General features: G+C 37.0%; 2 protein-coding genes across 2 annotated transcripts; one reads left to right on the forward strand and one right to left on the reverse strand.

Moving 5' to 3' along the window:
- Window positions 1-16113: 16113 nt before the first annotated feature.
- Window positions 16114-20100, reverse strand: LOC121970878 (pentatricopeptide repeat-containing protein At1g62350-like). The gene is made up of 2 exons (XM_042521881.1): window positions 19694-20100; window positions 16114-16644 (listed from the first exon to the last, which is right to left on the reverse strand). Exons 1-2 carry the CDS (start codon window positions 20048-20050, stop codon window positions 16267-16269), a joined length of 735 nt encoding a protein of 244 aa, XP_042377815.1. The 5' UTR covers window positions 20051-20100; the 3' UTR covers window positions 16114-16266.
- A 175-nt stretch (window positions 20101-20275) lies between these two features.
- On the forward strand, window positions 20276-22976 carry LOC121970887 (40S ribosomal protein S15). The gene is made up of 5 exons (XM_042521890.1): window positions 20276-20383; window positions 20469-20620; window positions 20708-20765; window positions 21360-21494; window positions 22670-22976. Exons 1-5 carry the CDS (start codon window positions 20381-20383, stop codon window positions 22781-22783), a joined length of 462 nt encoding a protein of 153 aa, XP_042377824.1. The 5' UTR covers window positions 20276-20380; the 3' UTR covers window positions 22784-22976.
- Window positions 22977-23358: the final 382 nt, after the last annotated feature.

Genomic DNA, 23358 nt, shown 5'->3' on the forward strand with positions numbered 1-23358 from the left:
TGACGGATATTGGTTTGAAGTCTTGGGACTTGGTTTGGGCAAAACCAAGCTCGGATCGGTCACGACCGATCGGTGTCTACTGTTGCTCGATCGGTGCGGTGACCGATCGGATACAACAAGCTCTGTTGGATTCTTGTCGATCGGTGACCGATCAGCCAAGGCGAAAAGGCGGTGATCGGTCCACGGCCGATCGGGCCATATCTGATCGATGCGGGGACCGATCAAGAGACGATGTCGCGGAAGCACGGCCCGAGTTGGGATCGATGCGTGGACCGATCCGGTATCTGATCGGTCCGAGACCGATCGAATGCCTGATGAGCTACGTGCGGCGGATCGATGCGGGGACCGATCGGCCGCAGTCTGATCGTCCGTAGACCGATCGAGTTCTAACGTTGCGACATAGCGGCTAGTTTCTTCATTGTTCTCCTTCGCGGTATAAAGGTGAGGGCTTCTGAGGCGAACTCTTCTTTTCTTCTTGAGCTTCGCTCTTCGACTACTGAGTTCTTGGTGTGCTCTTGAGCTTTGCTGAGCTCTCATCTTGAAGCTCTGCGTGAGTTTCCTGCTGGTGTTCTAGCTGTTGGATAGAAGCTGCTTCATCAAGGTTCCAGTCGACAACAAGAGGCAAGCAAGTGTTTTACAATTTCTATTGTTCTTGTTTGTTGTCTCTATTGTTGTACTCCTTTGTTTGCTGTTGCAAAAGATTGTGGTGAGGTTTCTCCACCCACAAGGAGTATATTATTAGCCGGTTCTCCGGGGACTCATCCACCGACGGATTGAGAGGCTTCGTCCACCTTACGGACACGCCGAGGAGTAGGAGTATCATCTCCGAACCTCGTTACATCGACGCGTTGAGGTTTGATCTTCTTGTTTTCGTTTCCTTGTTTGTTTTTCCGCTGCGCTAACGAATTGTAGGAAGAAACGCGATCGATTTGGGGTCGGCTATTCACACCCCCCCTCTCTAGCCGTACGAAGGATCCTAACAGATATCACATAAGATTTTGTTCAACAAAGTCTCATTCCATGCACGTAGATCTCTAAGGTCATATCCCCCATCTTACTTTGGTAGACAATTTTTTCCCCAAGATGTAGGAGGGCATTTGGAGGACCAAACAAACATACGACAAAGTGCTTTAATCTTATCTACAACTCTACTAGGAATTGGAAGTATTGAAAGCCAAAAGCATTTCATTCCTTGTAGAACCATATCTATCAATTCCAATCTTCCGGCATATGACAAAGTATATTTAGGTCAAGCATTTATCCTTCTTATAATAACCTCTAGGAATGGTCCATAATTAGCAATCCTCAGTTTTTCCACTGCCAATAGAATACCCAAATATCGGAAGGGGAAGGTACCTTCTTGGAAACCCAAAAGATCAAGAATTTGAGCCTTCACTCTTGCATCTATACCGGCCATGAAAATCTACGTTTTTTATGGATTTGTCTTTAATCCCAAGGTCTTTCCAAAGAAATCTAAGCAATCCGCTAAATGTTGTATAGAAGAAGTATCTGCTTGGCAAAACAACATAAGATCATCCGCATAAATAAGGTGTGTGATGTCCACCTCCTTGCATATTGGGTGGAAGTGATAGGATGGCAATTTGGAGGTGACTTTGAGTTTCCTTGATAACACCTCAATACATAATCCAAACAACAGGGGAGAAAGAGAATCCCCTTGCCTAAGTCCTCTTTGTCCACTGAAGAAACCATAAACTCCACCATTAAGAGAAATAGAGTAACATATTATTGTGACACATTCTTTGATCCAATTGTAATATCGTTGGGTAAAACCAAAATCAACGAGCGTCATCATAAGGAAAGCCCAATCCACCATGTCAAAAGCTTTTTTCAAATCCACTTTGATCATATATATATCTAGGAGAAACCCTTTTCCTTGCATATTTCCGGAGTAATTCTTGAGTCAAATATATGTTGTCACCTATGGAACGCCCCTTTATAAATGCTACTTGAGCCAGATCTAATAGGAAATCCATAACTTCCGATAACTGGGCAGCAAATATCTTTGAAATAACTTTGTAGAAGACATTGCAACATGAAATTGGTTTATAGTCTGCTACCCCCACTGTATGGTCCCCTTTCGGCACAAGTGATATTAAGGAGTGGTTCCATTGCTTTAGTAGTTTGTCACTTTGGAAAAATTCCTACATAGTTGCAATAAAATCGTTACCAATAATATCCCAAGATGAGGTAAAGAATTTCAAACCGTAGTCATCCGGACCCAGGGCTTTTCCACACCCAATATCATGTAAAGTCGCGTTTATTTCTTCTATCATGACCAGCTTGCTTAGATTCTCAGTTTGCCCCAAGGTGAGCTTCCTTTCGGTGATCTCATTAACCTCCAAAAATGTGTACGCCTCTTTTTCACCAAGTAAGCCATGAAAGTAGTCAACAAATTCCTCCACTACTTCACCGATACTTGTGGTTTGATCCTCATTCCGTTTTTTGAGTGTGACGATTGCATTCCTCTTGTTGTTCCTCTTCACCACATCTTGGGAAAACTTTGTGCATTTATCCACACTCTTCAAGTATATATTCATGGCCCTTTGTTGGTAGAATTGTTTTTCCGCTTCAGCTAAAAGATTTGCTTTCTTCCTTATGTGAGTGTACTCTATAGGAGTTGGGTCTCCATCTAGAATGCTTCTTTAGACCTCCTCTAATTCTTCATTTGCTCTCTTTGTCTTCTCCGAGATGTGCCCAAATTTATTCTTGTTTAGCTCCATCAAGCACCTTTTCAAGTGGAACATCTTTGCCTTGAGAACATATTGAGTGTTTCCTTATATAGGGACTGCCCATGAGTCCTTCACAATCTTCTCAAAGTCTTCATGCAATGCCCACATGTTGATAAATTTAAAAGCTCTATTCGGAGGCCGATCTTTGGACAAGGTATGCACAACAGTACATGAATGGTCTGAGAGACACCCCGGTGCCATAAACTCCGTATATGCATCAAAATCTGCCATCAACCAAAAAGAATTAACCAAAACTCTTTCTAGCTTGCAAGAAATGTTACCATTAGACCATGTAAAGTGGCATCCAATGGAACGGAGATCCACCAATCCACAAGCTTGTGTAAAAATTTACATATCTCTCATCTCATGATTTGTGACCGGAGAACCACCTTTCTTTATATCAATAGACAAAAATGATTTGAAATCACCCATAACCATCCAAGCATCAGTAATATTATCTTCCAAATCTACAAGTGTCTCCCATAAAGGTCTTCTTGTGATAATTTAATGAACGTCATAGACAAAAGTTACAAAGAAGCTCCTGCTAGAGATACAACATCGAATATGACAATATATATATTGATTTGTAGTCATAACAATATCCAAATCAACCTTATACAAATCCCAAAGAAGTAGTATGAGGCCATGATTAGATAAGTGGAAATTATGTGGATGTCCCATACCTGAGAACCTCTTTTTGTAATATAGGACTTAGTGAGTCTTCCTTGAATTTTGTTTCCATTAACACCATAACTTGAATGTCTTTTTACTGAAGGAGATGTTGCACTCCTCCATGTTTTAGGGGCTTGTGAAAACCCTAAATATTCTAAGAGACAACCTTCATTTATGACCATTGCGGGCTGCTCGCACTCGTTGTCTTGTACCAATTGTAGGAGCAGATGTACTACCTGTCGTATCCCCACTCGCAGATGATGTAGCAGTAGGCAATAAGGAAGATGTTGATGCATCTGATACCTTATGAATAGTCTCACTTGCTTCCCCATCTTCTTGTGATGCCGTGGAGGAAGAAATAGAGGAGGAGGATGAGCTCCCTTCACATGAAATTGTGGGCTGCTGAACCACTTTCGGTGGCTGCACTTGCACGATTTCTCTAGGCACCTCTTCATTTGTTTCCACCTCTTGAGGGGGTTGTTGTTGTGGTATTTGATCATCTCCTTGGTGAGCTTCATGCTCACAATTGGGAAGAATTATATCCATCGGTATAGGGCCGTTCACAACAACAATTGCAAGTTCTTGTTGATCAACCGACACCTCAACATTTTGCCCTTGTTGCGTTAGTCGCCATTGTTGCCTTGTACGATTTCAATATCTCGTTCTTATCCTCCCATGACCTCTAGTTGATTGAGATCTTGGTCTCCCATGTCCTTGCACATTTGGATCAGTTTGGGGGTTGTTTCGTTGTTGCCCAACCGATGTAGCCTTTCCCCGATAATTCTCCGATCGATTACCCAATTTGTTGCATGTCTGGCAAAAATTCGAGACCATTTCATATGTGATTCTCAAATCCACTTAAACACCAGTAGGTAGGGTGATGGGGACTTCATGAACATGTTCACTAATAGCCGGAATCTCTACCATAAGCCTTGCATACTCCAAGCGTTCCCTTGTCCTAGTCAAATTATCGGTGTACAATGGTTTGCCAACTTCTGATCCAATCTTGCTTAGCACAAATTGACTCCAACAATCTAGTGGGAGGACATGAATTTGTATCCACGCTGGCACATACCGTCCATTTTCATCAAATAGAAAACACTTGGGCATTATCTTCAAGAACATTGGAACACCAAAGGCAAAGTAAGGTCCTCGGAGAACTCTTTGGCGGTCTTATTCTTTATCAAACTTATACACTACCCAACCACTCTTGTGTAGGAAGAATTTGTGAGGTGTCTTTCATTTGGAACCAATGTATCGGACTCCATCTTTGCCCGGATGACGACCCATGAAGCATCCAACCAAACAAAACCCCATTGCATCCTCCACATTGTCTATGTCTTCAAACTGGAAGGCTAATCTTTCTCCTTTTGTTTTGTACTGATCTAGATTCATAGCAAGCTTAGTTTTGAAGATTCCAACCCAATCTTGATTCTTTGGTGGCTGATAAGTCCTCTCCTTGTTCACAGTATCGTTCCTTCGGTCCGGCAGAGTGTTAGGCGCCGGAGCTTTCTGTTCTTGCACCTCCGGCAAGGTCTCTACCCCCTCCACCAGTGGTGGTGGTGGTGGAGGGCTTCCTTGGGCTTGTGGTGGCTGAGGAGAAGCCTCTACACATTGTGGGGTGGCCACCTCATCAGATTCCTTAGCCACATCAACATGCTCGTCCAACTCAGCAATGTCCGATTTGTCCACTTGTGCTTACCACATAGGGTGCTTCATTTGCCACCTCCCTAGGCCCCTTTTGACCAGAGTGCCTCTTTCTCTTCCCCTTTCCCTTAGCTATAAGGAAGAGGAAACTAGTTGTACCTTGGAAAATGTTTCACCACCCAAGTTGGCCAATGAGGGCCCTTGGCATTTATTGTCTTTGACCAAACCTTAGGTGAGTTGGCAGCCTCCAAACCTCCCCCACCCACTTGGTAGCACTTGAGTGGAGGGGAGGGCCGGCCCTGGCCAGAGAAGATGGCCGGAGTCGGAGTAGGAGCAGTTAGCCGGAGTTGCAAAAAACTGTCGTTTGACACTAGAATGATGAAAAATCAACTATATGGTCACCTACCTTGCTGTTTAAGCCTCAAAACCACCGCAAAAAAGCCCTCCACAAGTCGTGGAAGACACCCATAGCGAGTATGAGCCTCGTCCTACCAGTGAGGAGGAAGGAGACCTCCGTTGATCATGATGGAGGGTTGTCCACGCAAAGAAAACCACCAGAGCACCAAGAATCCTAGAGAGAAGTTGGAACTTCTCTCACTAAATCTCTCGACCCTCCACGACTACTGAGTGCTCTTTCACAACTGAGAGCTCTTTCACTTTTTTGGGGAAGGACTGTGAGCTCTTTCATAATCCTATGTACAGCGGTAGAGGCAAGGGTGTGTGGAAGCACCCCGCTGCTCCTGAAAATGCGCTCCACCTACAAGCTGTAGTCCAAGGGGCGAGGTCGCAAGGAGGAAGATGAGCTCGAGCAGCACCGTCCATCGTTCGACATTGCAGACTCATAGTCACTATCGCCTGTCGATGCACACATTTTCCCTGCTGCAAAAGAAACAAAAGAGTCGTAGAAGAAGACGACTCTTCTATTGCTTTTTTTTACTTTTTTTTAACGACACATGTTTAAGTTAGGAAGGAAATAAAAAAATGTCAATAACCTAATTCAAACATTTGCTCAATTGCTCGCCTCGACTACCGCCTACCGTAGTGTTGCCTGGTGTAGTATTGCCTACCTCCGCCTCCCTACCTGCTCGCCCGGTCGCCTGCTGTGTGCCTGGAAGTGGCTCGCCTACCTGCTCGGTGCCCCCTCGCTCGTGACCCTCCTGCCGTAGGCTATAGTGCTCGCCTCTGCTGCTACTGCCGACTGTAGCCTGTGTTGGTGTTGCTGCGGTGCCGCTTCCAGCCTGCTTGCTGCCACAGCACGTCAGCGCACAACCATCGCCTGCCGAGCCTCCAGCCTTGGCCCTTACCTCTTCCTTGGAATTGAAAGGTATTTATTTATGAATAATTTTAATTTATTGTGAGTTTGTGACTTTTTTTTACACATAATACGTGGTATGTTTATTTATTTTACATATTATTTTTATTTAATAATTCAATAATTTTGATGAATTAACATAGGTTATGAAGAAAATTTTAAAACAAAATATTGAGTCTTCTAAGGAAGAAAATAGTAAGAAAAAAATATTCTTGTGTTGAATTCAACCTGGATGATGTTATTAGTGACCCAGGGCTACGCAAACCAATTAATAAATTTGATGTTTCAATTAGAGATCAGATTCAAAGAAAATATTTGATTAGAGGATATTGTCAACCATTTGGTTATAGTTATTACCAAAGACAATTTGGTAAAGAGCATAAATGTTTCCTAGTTACTTGGGTTAAAAAATTTTCATAGTTAGAGTGCAGCATATTAAAAGATGCAGTTTTTTATTTTTGGTGCTATCTCTTTAAAAATTATCATAGAGAATGTCGAGCTAAAGATGAGGATTTACTAATTCAACGATAAATAATTGGAGAAAAGCAATAGAAGTATTTAATACGCATGCTGGTGGTGTAGCTAATGCTACAATGATGCAAGAACACAACTTGAGGCTTTTCAAAATCAATGACAAAGTGTGTTACATTTGCTACAAGCACAGGGGCGTAGAATGGAGGTTGCATATCACACTCAATTAACGATAACTTTGGATGTTATACATTTTCTTTTGAAACAAGGTTTACCTTTCCGTGGACATGACGAGTCATCAAGTTCCTCAAATAAAGGTAACTTCCTTGAATTGATTGAGTGCTATATCCAAAGAAATGGTGAGGTTGCCAAGATAATGAATGAGAATACCCCTGGAAACAATCACATGAAGTCTCCAACAATTCAAAAAGATCTAACACGGGTTTGTGTCGCTAAAGTCACAAATGTTATTCTTAATGGTATAAAAGATAATATATCTTCTCTTATGGTTGATGAGTGTTGAGACATTTCAGTTAAAGAACAAATGTGACTTGTTTTAAAATATGTGAGCAAACATGGATGTGTTATTGAAAGATTTCTTGCTATTGTGCATGTATCTGACACTTCTGCTATTTCTTTGAAGAAAGCTATTGATGAATTGTTCGCAAAACATAAGTTATCATTATCAAGATCCGGTCTAGGATATGATGGAGCTTCAATATGCGAGGTGAGTATAATGGATTGAATGCTTTCATATTAAAGGAAAATTCATCTGCAATGTATGTCCATTATTTTGCTCACCAACATCAACTAGTTGTTGTTGCAATTGCTAAAAGCAATCGAATTGTAAGTGATTTCTTCCAATATGTTACTATGATTGTGAATATTACTGGTTCTTCATGTAAAAAAAGACAAGTTTAGACAACTTGAACATGACAGACTTGTGAAATGTTTCGAGAAAGGAGATATTATTAATGGTAAAGGAAAAAAATTAAGAAATCAGTTTAAAATGAGTAGGTGTACTTGATGAAGTTCACATTATATGACTATTGTTTGTTTGATGTCTACATGGACTTCTATTTTACAAGTATTTGAAAATGTGTATATAATGGTACTAATGATGATAATAATGATATCGCCACTAGTTTGATTGATAAGATGAAGAGTTATGAATTTGTGTTTGTGATGCATAGGATGAAATCTTGATTAGGAATCACAAATGAATTATCGCTTGCCTTAAAACAAAAGGATTAAAACATTGTACTGGCTGTTAGTTTGATTAAAATGATAAAAGTTTAATTACAAAAATTGAGAGACGAAGGATGGGAGAATTTTTTGGATGTCGTCAACAAATTTTATAGTAACCATATGATCCCAACATCGAATATGGAAGAAAATATAAGAACTCATGATCGTAGCAGATGTAATGGGCAAATGATTACTAATTTTTATCACTATCATGTTGAAATTTTTTGTGAGTTATTATTTCTAAATAATTTATTGAATTTAATTTTCTAATAGTGTTATTTTATTCACTTTTTTATTGTTACAATATTAGGTTCTTGATATGATAGTTCAAGAGATGAATAATCATTTTTCAGAATCAAGTACAAAGTATTTACTTGTATTGCTTGCTTAGATCCAAAAGATTCTTTTCTTAATTTGACATTGGTAAGCTACTCCGCCTTACTGAACTTTATCTGAAGGACTTTTCATTGATTGGTCATGTAATACTTAAGAGCCAAATTGAGACTTACATTCAAAATGTACGACGTGAATTTTTTATGATTGAAGATTTGAGAAGTCTTTCTAAAAAGATGGTTGAAACTGACAAGAATACATTTTTTTCATTGGTATATCGTGTGATCTGAGTTAGCATTGGTTTTACTAATTGCAATTGCTTCTACTAAAAGGGTTTTTTTCTGCGATGAAAATTATCAAGATTGATTTGCATAATAGAATAGGGGATGAGTGGATGAATGATAATTTGGTAGTATCCATTGAGAAGAATATTTTTGCCACAATTGAAAATGAATAAATTTTATAACATTTTCAACAGACGAACACTCGTATGATACAGTTATCTCCTCTTGTTTTATGTTTAGACCTAGTACTAGTAGTTCAAGTGTCATGAAATAATTACTTTATTGGTATGCATATATTTTTATATCTGTATCATTATGATTATCAATTCAATACTTTTATTTTTGATATATTTATTTGATATTAAGAAATATTTTTTAGTTCATTCTTTGAGCACCCCATTAAATTTTTATTTGGATGTGCCATTGTCTATGTAGGATCACGATTCTGTAAACTATGATCATTGCATGGGGCCTTGCCATCAAGAGGTCTAGAAGTTAATTCTTAATAGTGAAATGCATGCCAGGTCCTGTCATCCCCCATACAATGACAACTATTTGAAAGACAAAAAAAAATCATCCATAATTTACTTTTGTTTACAAATAATCATGGGATGGATAGTGTGGGACTATAGGAATAAACCTATGGCTTTTTATCATCGTGATTATATAAACTATGATTGGGAGGAAATGAGAAATTACTTTTACATGAAAAAATAATTCATAAGTTTTTTTTAAAATTTTTTATTTCCTTCCTACCATAGCGCCTAATTAATTTCAAATATCTAAAATATTTTTAAAAATTCTTAAATGACTCTGAGCAACAAAGATGATATTAGTTAGTCATCCACTCACCATAGCACTGTTACCGATTAACATAATCCTACGACCATAACTGAGATTTTAAACGGATGGAAGTTTATGATTTATGCTATGTTTACTCGAAGAAATGGATGTTGGATAGATGAAATAAATTTAGGAATATTAAAAGAGAATAAAAAGGAAAAAAAATCTTCCTTTATATGTTTGTTTATCTTGATGGAGAAAGATAAGTCCATGTGATGTAATTTTTTAACTAAAAAAAGGATAAATGCGTTATTTTTTTTAGATATATAGTATAATTTGCGTTATTTTTTTTCATCTGTTACTTTCCGTCCGATTTTGAAATGATCAATTTTGACTTTAAAATTATCGGTTGATAGATTGTATTTCTCTTTCCTCTTAAAATTTTAATAAAGTAAACGCCGAAAATTTTTTCACTTCGGAATTTTTTTTTAATTTTACTTTCCGTTCTTCCAAGTAAACATAATATTAAGATTGAAGGATCAAACCTAGAGTTTGACGGAATGTAAATCCCTCACCCTCAACGGTTAATTACTTAATTAATGAGAAGAAAATAAATTTGACTATTAATCAAATGAGGTTAAAGATATTTATACAATAAAAAATATATTTAAAAAAAAAAAAATCTAATCGCTCTATTATAAGACATAAGAGGTTAGCCGGTGAAATTATAGGAAAGTGAAAAGTCTAATCTGCAGTGCAAATAAATAATATAAAAATATTAATATTTTAATTTGAAAAAAATAAATTCGATTCAAAATTTGAATTTGAGTTTGGTTTGAATAAAAATCAGTAGGAATCCTCTTGTCCGTGAAAAATGGCAAATTTCTGGAGTGGCCAGTAAACTACAAGATCACCATTGGAGCTGCCAGAGGTCTGCATTATGCTGCAGGCACTTCAAAGCAGAACTTGTTTGTGCAGGTGAGATCAGGTGCAGCGACTAACCTTCATGGCCTCCTAATGTGTGTAATGAATTAGAAGCTGAGGTCTATCTAGCACTAAAAACACAATTTAAGTAGTCAAATCAGGTAGTTACTTTCAAATCCAACATTCTTGAAATTAACCAAGGATGAGAAGTGCATTCAACCTCTGGTTTACTTCCAATACATTCCAATCCAAAACAGATTCATTATGTCCAGACAAACTCCATGCCAAAAGCAATATAGATTCAAGCAAATGAGAGACTATTGTAAATAGGAGTAACACTTTCAAGGACGATCGACAACAAAATGCAATGTCACTACTATGTGACTACAACTGCAAACCTATGAAATACGATAAGAAGATAGACAAATTATTTCTGTAGCCTGCATGATCTCAGATATGGACAATACCAGATCGTTGAGCTTCTAATGGCTCCTCGCTCATGTCCACGGATTTCACAGCTTTAGCTAATGACTTCCCCTGGTCTTTCCCTGTCATCAGGGGGGCTGCTTTCTGATCTCTAAGCTCGGCACGGACATCGTCCATAATCCTCCGAAGCTGTAAAGTCCCAGCTTGCAGAGATTCCACTTCCTTCCTCAGATGCCCACGTAGCTCTTCCGCTGTTTCGGATGGCCAAGCATTTTTCTTCTCCTTTGTCTTCACGCCGCTGCGTTCCACAGAAATCTTGCTTATCACGAGGAGTGGTAGCTTTCTTACCGAAATTCTGGATGCCGGATCTTCAAATGCAGTGCGGAACTCCGGAGGAACTCTCAATCCCCACTTGAAATGGACGGCCGTGCGACTAGGCAGCGAGATGATGCTCCTCGCACTGACCTCGACCCCGGAGAGCAGCCCGTTGATCCCGCCCAGAGTGCTGCCGAAGGTGGAGGCGGAGACGTTTAAAGGAAAGCCGCTCCCTTTCTGGAAAGAATGGAACCCGTTGGTCGTCTGGGGGAAGTCCACCAACGGCCTCTCAACCGTCTGACCGTCGACGAACGATTGGACTTTGACGGACACCGTCGTCGGAGCCACTGCCACGGCTGGGGCGGCAGAAACGGACTTCCGGAGAGAGAAATCCCCAAATCGGGGCTTGAGGAGAAGGGAGAAGGTAGGACGGGGCCCGAGGAGACCGAACTCGGCCGACATCGAGAGGGGTGAATCGGCGGACGGGGAACCATAAGCGCCGACGCCGCTCTTCAAGACGAGAGAGAACGGGTTACCGGGGTCGTTGGGGCGGTAGGAGAGGCGGAGGGAAGGGCCAGCGCGAAAGGCCGTGGAGAGGTCGAGGCGGAGATCGCTGGAAGTATCTCCGTCTGCGGCGGGGGCCGCCGCAACGCCGGAGACGAAGGAGAAGCCGAGAATGCCAACGGGGACCTTAGCGCGAACCAGGGGAGGGCGATCCTCCCTGAACTTGATCGAGGCCTTCATCGTGGAAATCGGAAGGCAATGAAGGCGAGAGAGAGAGAGAGGAGAGAGAGAGAGAGAGTCCAAGTTAGGGTTTTACCCCATAAATATTTAAAGCATCAATTAATTTTAAAAACGGCATTATTAAAGTTATTTCTCTCTGTCTTTCGATCGAGCGCGGATTTTAAATTTTGAAATGTATTTTTGGAAAGCATCGTAAATACTTTATTCCCAATTAAGATGGCAAAACGTGATTGTCAAAACTGTTGTTAAAATTTCTCATAATTAAGGAGTTTGATTTAATATATTGGGTCCTCTGTATCTTTATTCGACTAATTGATTATGAAAATCACTTTCCAAGTTTAAGTGTTGTTAATACACTTCATATAGGCAACTCCAAAAAAAAGAGGAGAGGGCGTAAATCCTACGAAGGTAATTCCAATTTTGGAATTTTTTTTATTTGGAAAAATCTCAAATCATACCAAATATCTATGTTTGGTTCACGTTATCATGTATAATCTTGATTATGTGATTACCTAATAATCACATAACCAAGATTATGGTAAATAAAACATAACCAAATATTGTTTGGTTCAATTTAGGTAATACAATAAAAATTTATTTGTTTAAAGATTTTAATAAATAACCTAGTTTAATATTTTATTATATTACTCTTAGTTATAAAGCCAACTATACATAATAATAATAATAATAATAATAATAATAATAATATATTATTATTATTATTATTATTATTATTTAAACTTTACATTTATTTTTTATTTTTTCTTTTTCATATTTTTCTTTATATATATATATATATATATATATATATTATATATACTTTTTATTTTGTTTGTTTGTTTTTGATGTTTTTTATATTTTAGTTTTTTTTTTACTTTTTAATTTTTTTTATTTTTAATTTTTACTTTTTAAGTTTTTTTAATTTTTTAAATTTTTAATTCTTAGTATTTTTATTATTATTATTATTATTATTATTATTTTATTTAAATTATTATTTTATTTTACATTTTTTTAAAAAATATTTTTAAATTTTTTTTACATTTTTATATTTTTTAACGTTGATCCTATCCGAATGCTGAACCAACGGACGCTGAGCACGAGGTGCTCTCCGATTGTTGACGTGGATCTTCGACTAGAGGCACGAAGCTCCGGCGAACCTGCACAGAAGTCGGGCCGGAAAGGGGTTCCCGGCGACGACCCTCCGACGCTCAAGTCAGGTAAGCAAATGGTGGGGAAAGTAGCTCCAAAGCTTGTAGAACGCGTACCTCCGGCGAAGAATGAGGGCCTTTATATAGGGCAGTGAAGAAGTGAGTGTACATCTACCGAGGTGTACACATGTCCATGGCCCATACCCCAGTAAGGGCTTGTTAGTGAGCTTCCCTGACCCATACTGCTATAGTCCAAGCATGTCCTTGACGGGACAGCGGAATCTCCTGTCATAAGATTTGGAGCATGGCCTACACGCGAAACATACCTACTGTCAGAAAAAGGCGTCCCTTGTCCTTTCCCCTTTGCTCCAGATCTGGCGTCCGGCCGGACAGCTCCGTCAACATCCGGCCGGACATATGCGGTGGTTTACTTGGGGAGATTCTCCATCACGTGCTATGTGGAGACTATTAGCAGTATGTTACTTTATGGCTTTGGCCGAGCGTGCAGTCCGCTCGGCCTTGCGACCTTTTCCACTGAGCGCCGGAATCCTGATTTCAACAGGGCGCCTTTAACCATTAGTCACACATCGTCCGGTCGGCCAGCCGATCGGATTCATCCCTCTCCGGACGTTCGATTCCTCCGGACAGCTGGCCGGCCGTCCGGTCGGACCTGGCCCTCTCCGGATGGACAACTGCCACTTTGACTTCCACGTGGCGTTAACTCCACAGGGCGGGGTCCCCCGTTCTTACTACCGGATCAAACGTTTTTTATTAGTTTTTACTTTTTTTAAAATTTTTTTTTAAAGTTTTTCCTATTTTTTTAAATTTTTTATGTTTTTATATTTTTTAAAGTTTTCTTATTTTTTTAAAAGTTTTTTACTATTTTTTAAATTTTTTTTATGTTTTTATATTTTTTAAAAGTTTTCTTATTTTTTTTAAAAGTTTTTTACCATTTTTTAAAAAAAAATTATGTTTTTTATATTTTTTAAAGTTTTTTTTTTATTATTTTTTAACCATTTTTTATGTTTTTTTAAATTTTAATTTTTTTTTTACGTTTTTCTTTTTTGTCATATTTTTCTCTTATCCGAGAGTATTTTGGATAAAAAAAAATCGTTAATCCCGGAATTAAGAAAAACCTAAATTTTTCAATTCTTGGTTGCATGTCCCTTTTACTAACGTATCGGACATGGAATTATTATTCGAGAATCATCGATTACCTAAACCAAATAAGGTTTTTATTAATAATCTTAGATGAATAATTAAGATTATCAAAAATAACTCTCAATTAAACGCACCCTAAAAATAATTGACTGCTCTTTTTTTCTTTTTCATTTTTCTTTTTCCTTTTTGTTATACGGGTAGCTCAATAGGATCCAATTGGGGGCACATTTAATTTTAAAGGCAATGAAAAGCAAATTAGAAGTTACAATATTACAGAAAGAAAAGCCATACAATAATGACAGTGGAACTTCCAAACTTCAACAACAGCCCTTCATAGAATGAAATTCAAATGGAAATTATAGCATAAGTAACTTACAATGCTTTGTAAGTTCCTTATGCTATAATGATAAACTTTTTTTTTTAATGATCATATACAATGTTTTGTAGCAGTCCCTGATATGTATTAGAGGGGTGTATTCAATCAATAGATTGAATAATTTTCATTGATTTTTTTTTAATGATAAATTTTTATGGAGTTAATATATTTTTATTGATTTTTATAGAATCGTATATAGTTACGAAAAGAATTCTATGGAGTTCTATAAAATTTTTTACAAGACTTTTACATATATTTATAAATTTTATGAAAACTTGTAGATTTAAAGGGGTGTATTAAATTTTGAATCATGATCTCGCACTATATTTATTTTTAACAAAGCCTATACCTAATTAAATTTATTTTTTAATAAAATAATAAATAGCATATTTGTCGATAATTTTTTTTTTTCAATTTTTTATACTTTTATCTTGTTTTGGTTAAAAACAAAGAGAGGATAACGTCTCAATTTGTAATTAAAAAAAAATTTAATAATATAATTTTAAATCTAACAATATTATAATAATTTTAAATATTTTTATTTACAAATTTGATCCAAATTATCATGAAATGTTGATCAATCCTTTAATTTGGTCAAATTTTTAATAAAATGTTGAATTAATAAATTAGACTAGTAATAAAATTAATAATAATATTATTATTTTGATTAGTAATAATATTATTAAAATAAATAAATATAAATATATAAAATTTATCTAAAACTATTTAAGATTTAAATAAATTTTATAGAATATTTTTAGGATTTAATTTCATTAGATTTTATTAAATTGCCTATTAATTGAGTTGAGAATTAATTTTTTTTATTAATATATATTTTATATTAAAACTTAAGGTCTCAAGTTTCTCTTTCCTGTACGGACAGCGTTACTGTCCAAATCGACTTAAACTTCGACCTACTCACAAGTAGTCGACGAAAACATCACCGACCGCCTCAAACAATTTTTCTATTTATTTTCCTTCTTTCCGACGCACCGCAAGTTTCACCTAATGACACTCCTCATTATTTCCCATCACGTGCAACCGGAGAAAATTCTCCGCCCATAGCCTGCCGCCGTGAGCTGCCGTCAACGAAGAAAAGGCTGCAAGCAACTATCATTCCCTTCCGACCGTTTCAATCCATTATTTTGCCGTTATAACATTGGAAAATGATGTTTCAAAGGACTCTCAGCTTCGTATGAAATGCATGCTGAAAGGTTGATATAGGCCGCTAAGAGGTTGAACAAGGATAAGACCAAGGAGTGAGAAGAAAAAGGACTTATTCGTAACAAAAATTAAAATAATTTGAAGTCGATAGAAATCTCAATGGTGAGGAGGACTTTTTATTTTATTTTTAAAATTATACCAAGTATGTTGGAGAGCTTTTATTAGTTAAATTTATATCCAAAGAATTCTAAAAGAATTAAATCTATTGAAACTTTGGATACTAAAAGATTTTTCATAGAGTTTAAAAAAAATCAAATTTGAATACCACATGACTTTTTATAACTCTATAAAAATCTAATTTGAATACCCCTAAATTTCTATAAAATTTATAAAAATCTAGATTAAATACACTTAGATTTTTAAAATCTATAAAAGTCAAAAGTAACATTCAAAGTAATTAAAAGTAACATTGAATACGCCCCTCTTAAGCTCAGAGTATAGGCATTTCTCAGTTCTGCTCTATAAACTCCAACGACCCGCCCATGTGTTGCTCTGCTTCGTGTCTTATCGACATAGAAAGATCTGTCTCTCCTTTAGCCTTCAAGCCGTTGATCAATATTGAATACGTCGATTCATCAGGTTCGCTCTCCCACAATTTCATCAAGCGAAAGCAGTCCATGGCGGAAGCTATAAAACCAAAATCCAATAAGGTCTTCAAGAGTGAATTAAAACCCTCAGTATCAGCACCCAAATGCTCCGTCTTTAGATACGAGAACACCTGCTCGGCTTCCTCAGGTAAACTACAAGATGCAAGTAGTTCGATCATATTATTGTATGATAATAATTGGGGTTTGTACCAATGTTCCTTGCGAACCTCCTCAAATACCTAGCAGACAATAGCATTTCTAGTATTATCTCAGCGCTCAGCATGAATCTAAAATATAGTTTCAGAAAAACCAATTAACCAGTGGATAAATACTGGAAACTCAAAAACTGAGAGATATGACCAAAAAATGGCTCGCAAAATAAATCATGTTATTAGGAGATAACATTTCTCCAAGACACCAAATATACTTGACAATGACAAAGGAAATAATTTGTTAAATTACAGTCAAAGATTATGGTCACCAAGCAAAATATCTTATTCCTTCATATCAATCTATGGACTTCATTAACTATATAAATCATGCTCCAACCTCTAAGCACCACTGCTTGATCATAAATGTGCCATGGGAAATAAAAGTATACACTTCATTGATTTTGGCGCATATGACCAACTGTAGTTTTAAAGTCCAATTGTTGGTATCTAAAAATATCCTCATGAGGCATTGTATATGTACTATAGATCAAGAGAAAAAATATTCAAAAAATTATCATTCTGAAATGCTCATGTGTACTGCTTGAATCAACTGAGTAGTCAAAATTCTTGTTTGCACTTTACTTTCTTCTTGGGATGTTTTTTATATGTATACATAGGGAAAGTCATGTACAATGAAAAATGCATGCACATTTTGAGGAGGGATTTATTACCTATTATACCAAAAGGAAAAAATATCTACTCCATCCAATTAGTTCCGAGTTCGAGTCCTGGGCTACCCATTAAAAAAAATAAAAAAAAAAATATTTTTTTATTCACTTGATTTACAAATTGTTTAGTCGTAGATATTTTTTGTATTTAGTCATAGATATATAAGATGGATATATGTTAGTTCAGTTGATATTGGTTGACATTGACATATAAACCATGTTATACTGTTAGATAACAAGTCTTCTATTCTCCAACTCATAAATATGAATAGTTAATACATATGCTTGAGAGTCCTTAATAAATTGAATAAACCAAGATCTTACCATGACTGCAATTTTAGAGAAACGCGAAAGTACAAGCCTATGGGGTCGCTTATGCAATTAGATAACCAACACTAAAAACCGTCTTTACATTGGATGGCTCAGTGTTTTGATGATCCCTACCTTATTAACCACAACTTCCGTATTTATTATCGCCTTCATTGTTGCCCTTCCTGTAGATATTGATGGTATTCGTGAACTAGTTTCTGGTTCTCTACTTCATGGAAATAATATTATTTCTAGTGTCATTATTCCTACTCCTATAGCTATAGGTTTGCATTTTTACCTAATTTGGGAAGCAACATCTGTTGATGAGTGGTTATACAATAGCGGTCCTTACGAGTTAATTGTTCTACATTTTTTACTTGGTGTAGCTTGTTACATGGGTCATGAGTGGGAATTAAGTTTCCATTTGGGTATGCGTCCTTGGATTGCTGTTGCATATTCAACTCCTGTTGCAGCGTTGCGGTTTTCTTGATCTATCCTATTGGTCAAGAAAGTTTTTCTGATGGTATGCCTTTAGGAATATCTAGTATTTTCAACTTCATGATTGTATTCCAGGCATAACACAACATTCTTATGCACCCATATATATAGGAATACTTTTTACTTTTAGAAAGCAGTGTTAATTATGAGAATAGGCATAATGACAAGTTCACCAAACCAAACCTCAAGAATTCACCTTGTTTAAGTATTGATAAGACAATATTTTCATACATATGCCAATCAGTATACAGACTAGTACTACAGATTTCTAGAGCACAAGGACTACTACACACTAGTAACTATCCTAATGAAGACTAAGCAAATTGGAAAAATGCAATAATTTCACAAATTGATTACCAATTCAAAAATAACAAACCAAATTAGAATAGTTATCAAACAACTCAAAACTAGAATCTGAAATTTAAAATTTGCATAAATTCCTTTTCCTTGTTTTAAATCAATAGGGAAATAGGATTTAACCACAAGTCAATCTAAAATAAGAACATAATAAAAAATATAAAATAAAATGTTTGAACGATCCGTGAGAGGTATCACATATAGAAAGTGATGGTCATGTGGGGCAGTGCAAAAAGAAACTATTATTCAAATCCTTCAATGATTAAGAAAATTATAGAAACAAGAAACTTTTGCATGGAATAACTAACGTCGAGCCCTAAATTGCAAGTATAGCAAAGTTTGGAACTATATAACTATCAATGATTTCAAAATGAAGAGAAATATATTTAAACTAGGTAAAGAAATTGAAGGGAATTCACAGAACAAGAGATGGAAATAAAAGTAATTGTCGCCAACAAACAGTGTTAGTCATAACTACACCGGTAAGCTACAAGGATATTATATTTCCAAATGATGAAAATATCCTTCTCGATGACAAAGAAATTAAAAGATCAAAAACTGTACTTCATTAAATATTTGATGACCACGCAACAGAAAGCTTTCATGACGAAAAATTATGAAACGTTCACAAACCAATTTTTGTAACATCAAATCAAATGGGGTTAGAGTAATTTCAAACAAATTACCCTAATGGCATTTGAAGTCTGAAAGAGTTACTGAAAGAAGACACTTTGATTAACTAAACTATGTAATAAAATTTTAGAACTAAAAGGATGGTTAGAAGAGTTTTTCAGTGTCAATTTATAAGAATAAAGACAACATATAAAGCTACGACCATCGTGGAATTAAATTAATAAGTTACACCAAGAAACTCTGGGGAAAAAGGTGAAACGGAATTTTATAAAATCAGTTTGGTTTTAGTTTGGCCATATCAACTTATGTTATATTTCAGTCGTTAGTTCAACTCCAGTTAGAACAAATGCTGGGAAATCTCAACAAATGCCGTGGATGACATTAAACTTAATTTTGAAGAGCTAATTACAAATCTTCTTTATCCGGTATAAAATTCAAGAAGTAATTCAAGGTTGCCCTAAAATTAACAGGCATATTCATTGAGTAATAATCAAAGCTTTTCGACACTGCTCTCGAATTTGGAGTCCTAAATTGGTCCCAACACCAGAGCCGACCCTAACAAACTGATAAGATGAGATCGAATAAACGAAAAGGTGGGGCAAAAGAAGAACCTTGAGCGCCAATAGTCCCTCCCTCTGGCTCTGGAGCTCGAGGAGGACGGCGACCATGTCGCCCTTGATCAATCGCCGAACTTTACAGGCAAGGACGCGCTCCAGTGGGTTGCCGAGGACCGATCCGGATCGCTTGAGAGCCTGCACGGCCTGTATAGCCTCGATGCTGAGGTAGCGGCCTCTCTGGTTGGGTTTGCGGTTCTTGGCCCGATCTCTCATCGTGGTAGTGGTGACGATGGAGGCCGCCGCTCTGTGCCATTTCTCCCATCTCGGAGGGGGCAAGGGCCAAGGATGCCCGTCGACCAGTGCCTGAGGATTCCATGTACACTGTAGGCGAAGCTGCGACGACAAGTTCATCGTTTGCCCCAAAAATGCGCAATCGTCCGAGTTCCACGTCTTCCACTGCCATAAGCTAACAGACACGTGGACTGGTCAGGCCCAATTGTCTAAGATGGGCTCTGTTGGCTTCATTAAATGAACTCAACAGTCATATCATATGCTCGTTTAATGGGCTTAGACACAGCCTTAATGGGCCATGGAATGCATGACCCAAGGCTAATCCAAATCCATATTAAATGCACATCCCTGCGATCCCCAACCCTAGCCATAGCGAAGTATCGTCTGAGATCTGCCGCCGCTGTCCGCTGCGAACCCTAACCGGAGAAGAGGAAGAAGAGTTCAGTGAACATGGTTGATTGCTTTTGCTTCTTTGCATCTTCTAGAGTTGATCCTTAGCAATTCCGCAATCTGAGTGAAATTGATTTCGGCTTTGTAGGCAGATGTTTCGGACGCAGTCGACGTCGGAGGTGCGCATCCGAAGAAGAGGACCTTTAGGAAGTTTTCCTACCGCGGTGTCGACCTCGACCAGCTCCTCGACATGGGCCTCGATGAACTCGTCAAGCTATTCGGCGCACGTGCTCGTAGAAGGTTTGCATTTCATTTTCCTCATTTGGTGTCCTTTGCGTGGAGCCGTTCCATTTGTTCCTCCTTTTGATGTGGCTGCGACGCGGTCAGGTTCCAGAGAGGGTTGAAGAGGAAGCCTATGGCTCTGATTAAGAAGCTTCGCAAGGCGGTAATTGATTTTCTACTATCTCTTGCCTTTATGCAATTTTTGCTACAGTATGCTGAATTCTTTGGCTAGAGGAAATAGTTGAAAGCATAATTGATTTAGATGGGCATGTATTCTAAATCTATTGTTGGATGTCAACTATTGTTCTTATAGGTTAGGGAGTCTATACCTTCTCTTGACTATTGCAAATTCTTTATATATCAAATTAGATGAGTGTTTCATTTTTGAGATATGATGCATTTTATATGAAGGATATTTTACTGTTTGGATCATATTTAAATTGTTTTAGTTCAAATGAGCATATCAACTTGTGACTTATACCAAGCAAGACTGTTTAGACTGTTAAAAATGGTTATACTTTGTTGTGTTGAGTATTTTTTTTTTTTTTTAGTTAAACACAAGTGGGAAGAATTTTAGGGGTTTATAGTTACATTTTGTTTTTTTTATTTGATTCTAAATGGAAGTATAAACCAATTAAGGTGGATTTATACATTATTAAGTATTATGGACAAGTTTGTGCAGCTTTTACTGACTTGTTATCCTTTTTTGAGTCAATACATGTTTTTTTTTTATATGTTATGATTTTTGAATATGCAGAAGCGTGATGCTCCTCCTGGGGAGAAGCCAGAACCTGTGAGGACACATCTTAGGAACATGATAATTGTTCCAGAAATGATTGGAAGCATTATTGGTGTTTACAATGGGAAGACCTTTAACCAGGTTGAAATCAAGGTAACTTCTTCAACTTGTGACTTGTACTATTAGAAGAACTTGGTAGGTTTGTTTTACATTATACTATTTCTTTTACCTGGGAGACATTGTCTTACATTGAATTTGACGTTTCCAGAGATCTAGATGTCAAACAAACTGCATACTGCACAAAATATTGGCCACCATTGACTCAATTACGAGCCACTAGGCATGTCTAGGACACAAGCTCATGGTTAATATAAAACAGTACAACTTATGGAATAAAAAAGAGAAAGGAAAGTGGTTGAAAAAAACTTACGAGTCACTGATTCGGACTTTTTTTATTAGTCATTGTGTATATTACTATATTAATCTTGGTTCCATTCTTTTACTGTGTCCCATTTCTTTCAATTCCCCTTATTCTCACATTTAGCAAATTATGTGTCAAACATAGATTCATATCTTGGATTCTTGTTCTTGAGTCATAATATCTTGTGTCCATGCTACTCGCTTGAGAGGGCATTTGTCTGTGTTGACGGGTGGCTCATATTTGGATAAGGTTAATATGAGAGATGTAATGGAAGAAAAATCTATTAAGATTTTTTGTAATAAAATTTTGTTAAGATTTTATATAACAGAATTTTGTTGTGATTTTTCGTAACAAAATTCTGTTACAATTTTACCGGATCTGGAGTTTAGCATTATTTATAGGGATTATTGTAAGCTTATTGTACAACAACAAACACAAGAATCATTAGATGTGATTCTCTTGTGTAGAGAGAATTCTAATAAAGCTTCCGCCTTTTTGTGGAGTAGGCAAATCGTCGAACCACGGTAACACTTTTTCTTTCTCTTCTTCTCCTTCCTCGTGGTTGCTCTCCTTTTTTGCTTCTTTGTCTTGTTGCTCTGTGTGATTTTTTTTTTTCTTCCTCTTCTTCCGAGGTTTAGAGGTTGAGAGGTGTTGCTCTCTCTTTGCGCAACAATCTGTGTGCATTTATGTGTCACTCATCGGTAGATGTTTGATGGCACTAAAATGGAAGAAATTGAATTACTGTGTAACACTAGGTAGATTTCTATGAACATTTTAAGTCCCGAGGATTGTATCGACATGCTTGTTACTTGTTAGGATCCTTGCTTAATAGAATATCTAGGACAAATGATAGGGTTGGATTTGGCTTTGCTGTTCCACTGATCATCAATCGTTCTTTTGTCAACAGCCTGAGATGATAGGCCATTACTTGGCGGAGTTTTCCATCTCATACAAACCTGTGAAGCACGGAAGGCCAGGTATTGGTGCCACGCACTCCTCCAGGTTCATTCCACTCAAATAACTGCTTCTCTCAGTTGAAGAACATCGAAGAACTCTCCTTGCCCAGTTTTTTTTATTCGAGCTCATTAAAACATTTTAGCAACTTTTAGTATACATTTTCAATTATGTTTTTGTTTGGTTTGAACATGTGGAGTGTTCTTTGTTGGCCTTTGGATTTTGGAATGGAATTTTATCATCTGGCACAGTTTTTCTCATATTCTTTAGCAAGTATTGGTAGTGGAATTTTTTGTTCGCTTTTAGTTGGATCATTTTCCTATAGTTTTGTTTTTCTTAAAGAATCTTTTCTGTGAAATAAGTTTAAGAAATTTGAGATGGCAAAAATTAAACAAGTTTAATAATGTACCGGTTAATGGTTTTCCTCTTCAAGTTAAGTTTAGCAGGTGAACACGTTTTTTTGGTTACAAAAGCAATAAAATAAATAAATAAATATAAATTCTATTTGTACATACCGCACCTGGTATGTCAGTTGCTGTAGCCTGTTGTGAGTTATTTTTCCTCTTTATTTTTGCATTGCTAATCTTTTTTCGTCCTTGTGTCTTTTCCGCTTCTGTCTTATGTATAATTATTCAATTTTTG

Source organism: Zingiber officinale, chromosome 1B (assembly GCF_018446385.1).
Source record: "Zingiber officinale cultivar Zhangliang chromosome 1B, Zo_v1.1, whole genome shotgun sequence".
NCBI lineage: Eukaryota > Viridiplantae > Streptophyta > Magnoliopsida > Zingiberales > Zingiberaceae > Zingiber > Zingiber officinale.

Excerpts from the sequence above, each read along its gene's own strand:
- LOC121970878 (XM_042521881.1), bottom strand. The coding sequence starts at position 20,050 with ATGAACTTGTCGTCGCAGCTTCGCCTACAGTGTACATGGAATCCTCAG. Across the intron at positions 16,645-19,693 it reads AGGGACTATTGGCGCTCAAG|GTATTTGAGGAGGTTCGCAA; the intron begins GTTCTTCTTTTG and ends ATTGTCTGCTAG.
- LOC121970887 (XM_042521890.1), top strand. Across the intron at positions 20,621-20,707 it reads GGCGCACGTGCTCGTAGAAG|GTTCCAGAGAGGGTTGAAGA; the intron begins GTTTGCATTTCA and ends CGACGCGGTCAG. Across the intron at positions 21,495-22,669 it reads TTAACCAGGTTGAAATCAAG|CCTGAGATGATAGGCCATTA; the intron begins GTAACTTCTTCA and ends TTTTGTCAACAG.